The sequence below is a fragment of the Hippocampus zosterae genome, chromosome 18, assembly GCF_025434085.1.
Source record: "Hippocampus zosterae strain Florida chromosome 18, ASM2543408v3, whole genome shotgun sequence".
Taxonomy (NCBI): domain Eukaryota; kingdom Metazoa; phylum Chordata; class Actinopteri; order Syngnathiformes; family Syngnathidae; genus Hippocampus; species Hippocampus zosterae.
Genome location: NC_067468.1, coordinates 15,333,280 through 15,344,979, shown reverse-complemented (window position 1 = coordinate 15,344,979; position 11,700 = coordinate 15,333,280). Strand labels below are relative to the sequence as shown.

Here is an 11,700-nt window from a genome sequence, read left to right as displayed (position 1 = left end):
TGAAGTGTCGTAAAATGTAAAATAGGATGACCTGTGTATTTTTTTTAATGCCACATTCCACGTCTATTTAGTTTTCCAGACAAACGAGGCCGTCTTCACCTTGAAAGGTCTGTTACGTAATCTGACACGACCGGATCCTGATTTTAAACACGTCGCAAGATGGATTTTGACAATAAAAAGTTTGATTACATTTTACAGATGATAGATTTTGGAAATGTCTGTCATCTGCAAAGTTTTTGTGAATCAGCCTTTCCCGTTTGGGGAAAACTGCCATCCTTCTGAACTTCTTTAAAGAAGGGCACATCATTTGTGGTTACCGTTATGTATCAATAACCCATTTGACAAAACAAATGTTCAGTCATCTGCAGTGTTCCATCCCCCACCAATAGACATAGCAGTATATTTGATGAGAAATAATTATTACATCTGCAATATTAACTGATGCTGGCAGTCAACCAACGCAAACAGAATTGTTCAGTGGCTTGTGAGGGTCCCCCCCCCCTCAAAGAACGTAAGAATCTAGGGCAGAACAAGCTTGAAGGGGAATCTGCGGCCATCAGCCATCACTAAGGATGAGGTTCAAGTTCAGCTTGACAGTTAAAAATTGACAAGTGCCCCTGCATTCCCTGCGTGGCTACACGGGCCCCCTCTAGTGGTATGCAACAGAATTATTCCATTGCTCAAGTACAGTTCTTGAGCTGTATTGAAATTTTTGGCGAATGAAATTTGCATTTAGCTTTACCCAACTGCTGGTTTTAAAACATGATGGTATATTTTCATTTCACTTTCACATTCAGTAAATATTAACTGAATCACTTTCTAAACAGTGTTTTTCTCTCCTTTCTTTAAGCAAAAAAATGTGCAAAATATTACAGTGCTTTATAATATTCTTATTAAAATTATTCACACAACCTCGGTCTTGGTTTGGATACACACTGAATTATTTAATTACAATAATTAATTATAATTAATATTTATTTTAATTTTTTTTTCATTTATTATTAATACAGTATTTTAATATTGGTCGTATGGTGTTACCGGAGCGCTTTTTTGAGGTGGCATTGGGAACCACAGCTGAACTCTAGATAAGCACGTGAAATGGTCGTTATTAGTCAACAAGTCAACATTATTCAGGTGTCGTTTATTTTAATCTGTGGATCAATAAGCTGGGTTTTTGACATAATGCACGTTTTGATTCAGTCAAAAACATGCAGTATTTTGGTATTGTTGATGAGCTGAAAAAAAATGAAATCAAAAGCAGAGTGTCGTGCAATTTAGTGCGGATCGTTAAGGGTTAACAAGACGTAGTGAAGGAGGAGGGGAAAAAAATCCACCTCGGTTGAGACGGAATCGGTATTGCACCAGCAAAGCGATCATCAGGGCCGGCCTACCGTCACATTTCCGAAATAGATTCGGTGTGGAATCGAGTAAAAAGATCCACGAAAAGCCAGTGAGGCGCGTGACCATTAACGCTCGTCGGTTCCGTAAAGGCGCGCGTCAGTCGGTGGGCTGCGTGCGCCAGCTCGCGTTTGCGTGTGTACGTATGCGCGTGCGCGGGAGCGTGTACGTCCGAGCGCACGTGCGAGAGCGCGCGCGTACGTGTATATGTGGGGGGCTCTTGAGCGGTGACAGAGCAAGCAGGGCAGCGCCACAGCAGAGCGAAGAAGGCAGCCCGCCAGCGCTCGGCTAGCAACCCAACCGCACGTTCCACGGCGAGACATGATCGCTTCCACGCCCGGAATCCTTCTGCTACCGCTGCTAATATGCCTCCAGCACTGCGCGGGCGTTCGCGGTAAGTCTTGACTCTGACCGCGAAGCCAACGTTAGCTAATGTCGCCGCGGTTGAACACCTGTCTTGGTGTTGCCCCCTGATTAAATGACCCAGCTCGGCTGCGCCGGTACCTCGCGTTTATTGTTAGCAATGTGACAATGCTGGCATGACTCGTTTTCTTTCCACAACACCGGATATTGCCATAATCTCCTTCCAAAATGTATATTGGCCATTCAAGCTAATTATTTCGGACTCCTTGGAATGAATGGCGAAGCGGGCCCGTTTCGTTTGTGTTGCGCAGACACATTCGCGTCTAATTGTCGACCAATCAGTTTACTCCATACGGGGGAAAAAAACGCTTGCTGTTCCCATGTGTCCGGAATTTTAGCTTCTCATTTATCAATACAGACTGTTATTGACACTCATTCATTGTCAAATTGCAATGTAGAAGTGGGTCACGGTGAGTTCTGTTGATGACATAGTGGCGACAGCTGAGTTTACCTGCCGCAGGTGACTTCAGTCTCGCTCTGATGAGCGTGCCGGTCGTCTTGTCTGTGTGATGTGGTTTTCTCGAACCGAATGCCGTCGAAATGATAAAGCGAATGCTCCAATACCAACATGACGTGCATTGCTATACAGTAGTGCAGTGGGTGCAAGTATCACAGGAGCAAATATCACTGTCGGTAATTTTTTGCAGTTTCTGCACCAGAGTTGAGTAGATTTGTACTAAAAATTTAAATGCGAATGAGCTTTACTTGCGCAGTGATTCATTTGTGTTCCACTCGAGCACAGGTCACCTAAGTGGTCCCTGTGGCTACTACCTAAGGAGCTAAATTGTAGACTGTGGGCCTCTTCTAAAAATAGATCACCAGTGATGGGATATTATAATCGATCATTTGAAAATGTCAACCCTGGCAGAGAGTTATGAAAGCAATTTGTTGCCAATTGGTATTTGTCTGTTTCCTAATTGTGAGAAATCATTAACATGCTCAGTGTCTTCTCAGCCAATTACTGGGCGCAGCCATTCACACCCAAGGATAATTTAGAGCAGGGGTGTCGCAACCTTTTCTTCCAAGGCCAGCTGACAGACAAATCAAAAGATGCAATGGCCACTTTGACATTCCTCATCTTTAATTCATAAACGAGCTCAAATCAGTCTCTTTTTGCGCTCAGGCCAAAAAAATAGAAATATTATCTTCATGTTTGGTTTAATTTAATTTTTTTGTTCGAGTGAGGGAGACTGGCTTTTTTTGGCTTGCACTTTTTTTTCTTTTTGTTTGATATTTAGGTGTGTTCAGTTTTAGAACGCACATCGTGTTATTCACTAAACAATTACCTCTTGAAGAAATAAAAAAAATAAATAACGGGCTCCTAGATCTCGATTTAACAGCCTCTTGAGCAAGGAGCCTCACAAATTTAGCTGAACAGCAGCAGCAATGCTTGCCCTGATTAAAATGGATGGAGCTTCCCTCCGCCGTTACTATGATGGCACGCTAGACCCAGATCTTCAGCTACATGAGCGCAGGCGGCGTCGGGGGTTTGGGGGGAGGGGGGGGGGGCGCTTGGATGCCGAAGTGGGCGGGGTGGTGGACAGCAAGAAGAAGAAGCGGAGGAGGGGGAAAAGGCACCGCAACAGTTTTTGTTACTGGGGAAAATTGCCTTGACGTGAGCGCCAGTGGGACGGCATTTATAGAAAGCAGAGTGTCGACCTATTTTTAGCAGGACGCAAGGTGCAAAATCCTTTTTTTAAATTTTTTTTTTCTGTTAAAGTCCAGTGCCGTTTGTCATGATCTGATTGTCTTCCAGGAACAAAAACGGAATGTGTGGCCAACCAGTTTCAGTGTGCCAATGGTCGTTGCATCCCGTCTGTTTGGAAGTGTGATGGCGACGAGGACTGCAGCGATGGCAGTGACGAAAGGTCATGTGGTAAGAAACTCTTGCTGATTTGACGTTTTCACCCCCCCCCCCCCCCCCCCCCCCCGCACATTGCCTGCAATTGTCAGACTGATTGCTTTTCACTTCCTCCTTCCACAACAGTCAAGAAAGTTTGTCCAGACTCGGACTTTGTATGTCGTAATGGCCAGTGTGTTCCAAAGAGGTGGCAGTGTGATGGGGAGCCAGACTGCGAGGACGGGTCGGACGAAACTGTGGAAATTTGCCGTAAGTAGAGGCCAAGCCTGATTTTTGAATTTGTCAAGTGTTTGGATTGTTTTGTTTTTTTAACGACTTAAAATAACCTGCACTATACAGCAGTCTTTCATGTTAACATTTTTGGGATTGTTGGAGATTAAATTACTTCGAGTTAGTCGAGACTGTTTTCATTATCCCTTGAAAAAAAAAAAGGCAATATTGCTCCTGAATTTTGGGAGGGATTTGCAAAGGAGCAATAATTTGATCCAGTTCCCCGTAAGTCTTTTTTTTTTCGCCCCCCCCCCCCATCCCTCTCTCGAACAATATTTATGTTAGGATTCCTGAAGGTTTTGAACTTTGAGGTTCCCGTGCATGTGATTTAAGTTCCAGGCATACACGGGGCTAAGCTGCATGTGCAAATGCTTATCACTGCGGGGTTTACCCAGCTGTACTTATTCTTGGGAATGGATAATGCTGCACTTGCATTTCTATTGACCTTAACGGGCTCCGGTTGACTTGGTCATTGGTTTAAAAAAAAATATATATATATATATATAATATGAAAAGAAACTCCCATAGCATATAATAATTCTGTGTAACAAAGCATAAAGGGGCTGCAAGACTTCTTGTTGTTGAATTGTGACCTGCGTGGGTATTTATTCATTAAAAAAAAAAAAATCTCATGCAGATATGCGGACTTGCCGTCTGAATGAGTTTAGTTGTGGCGCCGGGTCCACTCAGTGCATCTCCAACTTCTGGACTTGTGATGGCGAAAAGGACTGTGACAATGGAGAGGATGAGCTCAACTGCGGTAGGCCCTGATCATATTCTCGTCTATGAAATGAAAATGCCCTTGAATTACAATTTGGCGTTGTGAATTTGCAGGTAACGTCACCTGCGCTCCAAATGAATTCACCTGCGCCAGCGAACGCTGCGTCTCCCGAAACTTTGTCTGCAATGGCGAGGACGACTGCGGCGATGGCTCCGACGAGGTGGATTGTGCGCCTTCTTCCTGTGGCCCGAGTCAATTCCAATGTGGGAATTCGACGTGCATCCCCGATAGTTGGGTGTGCGATGAGGATGTTGACTGCCAGGTAAGGGAGACGCAATAAAATGGGAAGTGTAACATTTTACAAAAGGCGCGACTACATTTTCATGACGGAAGACGTCACCACTGTACTTTTTCTCCAATTCACAGTAAATGCAAATGATTTCAATTGTTGCACCCAGCCAGGTCTGCATCGGCTAGTTTGCGCTTCTTATCCGTTAAAATCAATGGCGCTCTTCTCACACACACACACACACACACACACAAGGATGATGTGGTGCACGTTTGGAATCCAACTTGTCTGTTCTTCTTTAGGATCAGTCTGATGAGTCGCCGTCACGTTGCGGTCACCACCCAAAATCACGAGCCAAATGCTTCACCTGGGAGATGCAATGCCTTTCGGGACAGTGTATTGACAAAATGAGGAGGTGTGACGGAGACCCCGACTGCAAAGATGGCAGCGATGAACAAAACTGTCGTAAGTGCAAACCCGTAGACCATTAAAAACTTTTTTTTTTTAATAAAGCCACAATTTCAGGGGGCGTTTTGATCGATGCAATCGTCGAAACAAATTTTTCACAAGCCATTCTGCCGAGAGTTATGTGACTTAGTTGTACTTAAATGTTCACACGGTTTTCCTGTTTTTTTTTTTTTTGTTTTTTTTATTAGAGGGGCGGGGGGTTAAACTTTTTTAGGGTGCCTAATGATTGAATGGATGATGTATGTTGTTGGCAGCTGTACGCAGTTGTGGAGCAGATCAGTTCAAATGTGACGATGGGAACTGTATCCCGGGCAGCAAACAGTGCAACGACATCCGAGAGTGTCATGATGGATCAGACGAGCTTAACTGCAAAAACCGTAAGTTCTGAATTCTTCAATTGCATCTCCTTCCCCCTGCTTTCCTGTTTTTGTTTTGAAGCAAACGAGGTGAGAATTTCAACCCATGTTCACTTTGGTGTTCCCCCTTAGCGAAAATAGCTTGCTAATGATAGAATAAGCATCACAATAGGTCAATTTCAAACGATGCAGGAGAAGTAGTTTTAAATCAAATCAATTTTTTTTTTCCTTCTTCGTAGAGACTCACTGTCATGGACCCGAGAGGTTCAAATGTCGCAGCGGGGAATGCATCGAGATGAGCAAAGTGTGCAACAAGAATCGAGACTGCCCGGACTGGAGTGACGAACCCATCAACGAATGTGGTGCGTTTTGCAATATAAAATAAATTAGGACTTTAACGGCCTTGTTCGACGGTGTGTGTGAAAGTCCCGTGCCATCCATAGAATACATTGTCGACTCGACTTTTGTCACGCTCTGCAGATGTCAACGAGTGCCTGATGAACAACGGGGGCTGCTCGCATCTCTGCAAAGACATGGCGATTGGCTTTGAGTGCGACTGCACGCCGGGCCTGCAGCTCATCGACCACAGGACCTGTGGAGGTATGACGATTTTTCTTCACCCATACTATTTATTTTTTTAAACATTGCTCGTTCACGTTAGCTAGCGACTGTTTCAATACTTCAGAGAATGCGACCATTCCAAATGACTGACGTCGTTCCACCCCTCTTTCCCTCAGATATCAATGAGTGTGTGAACCCGGGCATCTGCAGTCAGATCTGCATCAACCTGAAGGGAGGATACAAATGCGAGTGCCACAACGGCTACCAAATGGACCCCACTACCGGGGTCTGTAAGGCTGTTGGTGAGTCATACCTGATCCAATGGAATCGTGGCAAAAAAACGGGGTGGGGTGGGCTGAAAAATGATCAATAATAACTTTCAACTTGAGGTTGCGGGTTCGAATCCGGAGTTCGCGTGTTCTCCCCGTGTCTCCGTGGGTTTTCTGCCGGTATTCGGGTTTCCTCCCACGTTCCCAAAACGTGCATGCTCGGTTGACTGAGTGAAAATTAACAAGTCCTCCTTTTTATCCAAAGGGAAAGAGCCCAGTCTGATTTTCACCAACCGCCGGGATGTCCGTCGTCTGGGCCTCGAGAGGAAGGAGTACACTCAGATTTTGGAGCAGCAGAGGAACACGGTGGCGCTGGATGCCGATTTTGACCAGCAGTTGATGTTTTGGGCCGACTTGGGACAGAAGGCCATATTCAGGTAACTCGCACGTTATTTAAACACCGGTCGATGTGTTCGACTCACGCCGTCGTTTCTCAACAGCACCGTGCTGGACAAACGAGGTGACGTGAGCACCCACAACAAAGTGATCGAAAACGTCCAGTCTCCCGTTGGAATCGCCGTGGACTGGATATACAAGAACCTGTACTGGTCCGATCTTGGCACCAAAACCATTTCTGTCGCAAACTTTAATGGAACCAAGCAGAAGATTCTCTTTAGCCGTGGCCTGAAGGAACCGGCTTCCATCGCAGTGGATCCTTTGTCTGGGTAGGTGTTATTTTTTTTGGGGGTGGGTGTCATGAAAATATACTGCACAATCTTCCAAAATCAATTTCCTGACTTTTTATTCTCCTCGGTTAACTGTAGGTTTCTGTACTGGTCTGACTGGGGTGTGCCAGCCAAGATTGAGAAGTCTGGTATGAACGGAGTCAATCGGCAGATTCTGGTGGCGACGGACATCCAGTGGCCAAACGGGATAACCCTCGGTAAGAACAAAGCGGTGCGCTAAAAGTCGGTCACGATATTTTGATGCGCCTGATTTAAAATATCACTTCGACAGATTGGATGTGATTTCATGACATTATCAGCTCCAGTTCTTCATCTTGAACCTCTTGGATGATTTTGGGTTGTTTTAACCCTTCAACGTTTCTATGCTTGTCCCTTTTTAGACCACATTTTAATGGCCTTTTTTTTTTGACATGTTGTTAATGCCGCATTCTTCTAATCTTGCGTCTGTTGTTGCTCTAGATCTGATCAAAGGCAGGTTGTACTGGGTCGATTCCAAGCTCCACATGCTGTGCAGTGTCGACCTGAACGGTGACAACAGGAACAAAGTGCTCCAATCTTCAGACTACCTTGCTCATCCTTTTGCTCTGACTGTGTTTGAGGTATTGCTGCCACATTTATTTTGCACCAATCGGTGGGATTTTTTTTTTTTTCCCTCCAGTGCAGCATTTTAGATGTTGACAAATGCATACTGGATTTTTTTCCTCTTCCCATTTAAAAAAAAAAAAAATAATAAAAATGAGATGCATGTTGTCGTGACCCTCCGTTTCAGGATCGTGTCTTCTGGACGGACGGCGAAAAGAAAGCCATCTATGGCGCTAACAAATTCACCGGCTCGGACATCGTGACGCTAGCCAGCAACCTGAATGATCCGCAGGACATCATCGTGTATCATGAGCTCATTCAACTTTCTGGTAAGAACATAAAACAACGGAGGGTTGTGTTACAGGCCCCGAATTTGTGTAAAGTCGCACCCATAAATGGATTGTGTGATGAAACCATGAATAGGCGGCGGGTTTGTGGGTTGTTTCCAATATATTTAGGTGACTGTCAAATGTTACAATTTTCACTGTATCCAGATCGACTCTCCATTCATCTTAAAGTGAACTTAATTATTTCCATTCATTTCTGCATGAGGTCAAATTCCCTGACCTTTGACCCCGGTGTCGCATGCCTTTTTTTGCAAAGAGTCCGCTCTGCTCTTCCTTGTAGCGCGATCCAGGAAAAAGGGCAAGAGTGGATAACCAAAAGTCTCCACTTGTTTTGCAGGAACTAATTGGTGTGCGGAGAAAGGTGCAAATGGAGGCTGCAGCTTCATGTGTCTACCTGCGCCACAAATCAACAAACATTCCCCCAAATTCACTTGCCTGTGTCCGGGAGGGCAGGAAGTGGCTGCTGACGGGCTACGCTGCGGGCCCGGTCCGTTCAAACGTGTTGCTTGTCATCTTGTAGTTTTTAAAGTGTCTCCATAATCCAAGAATGTATTTTCTTAGAAAAGATGCACATCTAATGGCTGCCGCGCCAGCAGTCTTTTCATTCATTCCTCGCTTAACGATGTGACTGGGGAATACGCGTCTCCTCTACGCTGGCTGATTTTGTTTTGTTTTTTAAGCCTTCTAACTCCCCTCCCCAGTTTTATTTTTTTCTTTAAATATATACAGAGACAGAGACGAACCCGGCAACGGAATTCAGCGCATATAAACTCCTAATTAGCCTCTCGGCTGCAGACCGAGCAATTGGCGTAAACAAAGCACTTGGAACATCTCCCTGACAACTGCGCCGCCACTGTGCTCCTCAAAAGAAAAAATGCCCAGTTTGTCGAAGTCGCCTTGCGAGTTTGCGCGTATAATTGCGTTAACACGCCCTTCAGTGATTTTTGGGCCTGCTGAATTAATAGCGTGGGAGAAGAATGCCTTTCACCATCCCCTTTTGAGTTGGGTTGGAGCCAGAAGCCTTTTATACTCAAAAAACGCATTTACAATTGCAGCTGCTCCAAATGGAACTGGGGAGCATTTGTTCTAAGGCTTTTACTACCGCCTTGTTTTGTCACACAAGCTAGGTGCTAAGCACTGCCATCCAATGGACGGTGAACCACTATTTGGAGTTAAACGAGTAAATCGGTTCCAATTCCTTGCGGGGGGGGGGGGAAGGAAAAAAAAAACAATCCTAGTAAATGTAGCGGCTTAAGCCAAAATGAAGTCAAATGCGTGTCATCCCACGTAGTTCTTTCCAAGCATTGGGCGATTTAAAATAGACTTTGAAGCACCTCCTAACATATGTTGCGTATTGGCTTTTTTTTTTCACGAGAACTCTGTTTTTTCCAGAAGCCAATGCGAGTACGTCAGTTCAGGTGAACGCAGCCAGAGGTTCTGCAGCGGCTTGGGCCATACTACCCGTCTGTAAGTCATCCTTATCACATATCGTTTAGAATTCTTGGAATTAGTACCAGCACTTGTTATATTTGGCACCCGATCTTGTTGCAGCATTTATGAGTGTCAAAATGAATCCTAATTTGTGCAAAATATGCTCCGTTTTGAATTCTGATTGACCCTTTGAAAGCGTCAGTACAAATCACTCATGGTGGCTGTCTGTTCACGGCTTGCCACTTGATGGCGCACTTCCAAGGTGGCGTTTCCCTCCCCTAATTGTTTTTTTTTTCCTCTCCTTCCCCTCTTACTGGTGACCGGCTCAAAATGTGTGTGCGTGCTCACACCTTCAGTGGTGCTCGCCATGGCGGCAGTCGGCGGCTATTTGATGTGGAGGAACTGGACGTTGAAGAACCAGAAAAGCATGAACTTTGACAACCCCGTCTACCTGAAGACCACCGAGGAAGACCTCAACATCGACATCACGCGGCACGGCGCCAATGTGGGCCACACGTACCCGGCGGTAAGTAAAAAGCCATTGAGCCGAAACGTACTAGATGAGCCACCGCATCTCACAACATGCCCCCCACCCCCTCTTGGTTGAGGTAAAATGGGTTAATTGCTGCAGAGTCCCTTCGCATTAAACTAGATTAAATCATTTCTTAGTCGCTGAGGATTTGAGAGTGCTTGCCAATGACCTCCACCCTCTCATCTGCAGCCTTCCGTAATCTTGAGGGTATTGTTGGCCATCCTCGGAGCACAGATGAACTATATTAACCTCGGACCGCTCAAAGCTCTCCCAAGCAGGTCGACGCTAACCTCGGCCGCTTTCGACCGAACCGCGCAAACAAATTGTCGGCGAAGCTGAAATGCACCTTTCAGCGCATTTTGGTCACGCAATCGTACAACGTTTTGGACTTTGGAGGTCAGCGAGCATCTCGTTTGAATCGTGATCCCCTAATTCCGTTTTATTCTATTTTCAGATTTCCATTGTGAGCACAGAAGACGATCTCTCATGACCACGTCGGTGGACCATTCCCACCACCCACTCCTTTTTTTTTTTTTTTTTTTTTTTTTTGTTAATTAACGGAACTCATGGCAGAGCCTGTCATCTTCTTGCCCCCCCTGCTGGCGCTCAGTTACATGACATGCATCCTGAAGTGCATTCAATCATGGTCAGTGGTGACAGGAACTGAAAGAAATGTTATTTATTTTGTAAATACTACTTTGGATTGTGTCGCTTTGTTCTCATCGCCCCGCTTTTGCAACTTTGCTGCCCTGAAAGCAATTTCAGTGTTGTTTTTTTTCCACCTTTCACCCCTCCTCCAAAAAAAAAAAAGGAAATGTGAGAAATTCCCAACAATGTACGAGTCGGTAGCCTCTTGCTGAGCTATTTGTGGGATCTCCGAAATCATACTGGAGAGCTTCAGTCCCGCTCTCACCAAACTGATCGAGTCTACAGGTTTTCCAACTAGATCTGAACCACAACTTGCCTTTTTTTAAACCTAAATGCTATGCCGTGTCATGTATTCGGTAAAATGATTTCATTTTTGCAAGAAGTTGTGTTCCAAATCTTTAATATTATTATTATTATTATTATTATTGATAGCAGGTTTTAAGCACTGTACATATTTAGCCATCCTCTCAGACTGTCAATCAGGATTCTGTTCAATGCACTTTGAAAAGATTTGTGTAAATAAGATTGTATACGAGTGACCCGAGAGCTCTTTTGCTCTGGTCGGCCATTGTACCGCGGTCGGGGCTTCAAATGTACAAAAAGAGAGAAGCGACACGATTTGGTAAAACTATTTTGTATGTTTGCTGTGGCCGTGGCTCTTTTCTAGCCTTGTACAGTTGTTTAAACATTTCAAAAGCTCTGTATACAGTTTGTGTGTGGCGGGAGGGGGTGATTTGCAAAACGATTAAATTAAAACTCTAATCCAGAGAATTGTTCCAATCGTAGCTTCCTGTCATT

The 11,700-nt window shown here is 44.9% G+C and overlaps 1 protein-coding gene across 1 annotated transcript; it reads left to right on the top strand.

Annotated features, from left to right (window-relative positions):
* The first annotated feature begins 1,318 nt into the window (after positions 1–1,318).
* vldlr (very low density lipoprotein receptor) lies at positions 1,319–11,682 on the top strand. Its single transcript, XM_052051894.1, has 19 exons — positions 1,319–1,792; positions 3,578–3,697; positions 3,809–3,931; positions 4,590–4,712; positions 4,787–4,995; positions 5,265–5,427; positions 5,685–5,807; positions 6,026–6,148; positions 6,267–6,386; positions 6,524–6,649; positions 6,882–7,053; positions 7,117–7,341; positions 7,441–7,559; positions 7,822–7,961; positions 8,132–8,273; positions 8,629–8,778; positions 9,684–9,758; positions 10,079–10,248; positions 10,709–11,682. The coding sequence occupies exons 1-19, from the start codon at positions 1,720–1,722 to the stop codon at positions 10,742–10,744; spliced, it is 2,532 nt and encodes an 843-aa protein (XP_051907854.1). The 5' UTR covers positions 1,319–1,719; the 3' UTR covers positions 10,745–11,682.
* Positions 11,683–11,700: the final 18 nt, after the last annotated feature.

Bases quoted from the DNA above. Each gene is read 5' to 3' on its own strand.
- vldlr (XM_052051894.1), top strand. From the start codon at position 1,720: ATGATCGCTTCCACGCCCGGAATCCTTCTGCTACCGCTGCTAATATGC. The intron at 7,342-7,440 runs GTAGGTGTTATT...GGTTAACTGTAG, and splicing joins GCAGTGGATCCTTTGTCTGG to GTTTCTGTACTGGTCTGACT. The intron at 9,759-10,078 runs GTAAGTCATCCT...TCACACCTTCAG, and splicing joins TTGGGCCATACTACCCGTCT to TGGTGCTCGCCATGGCGGCA.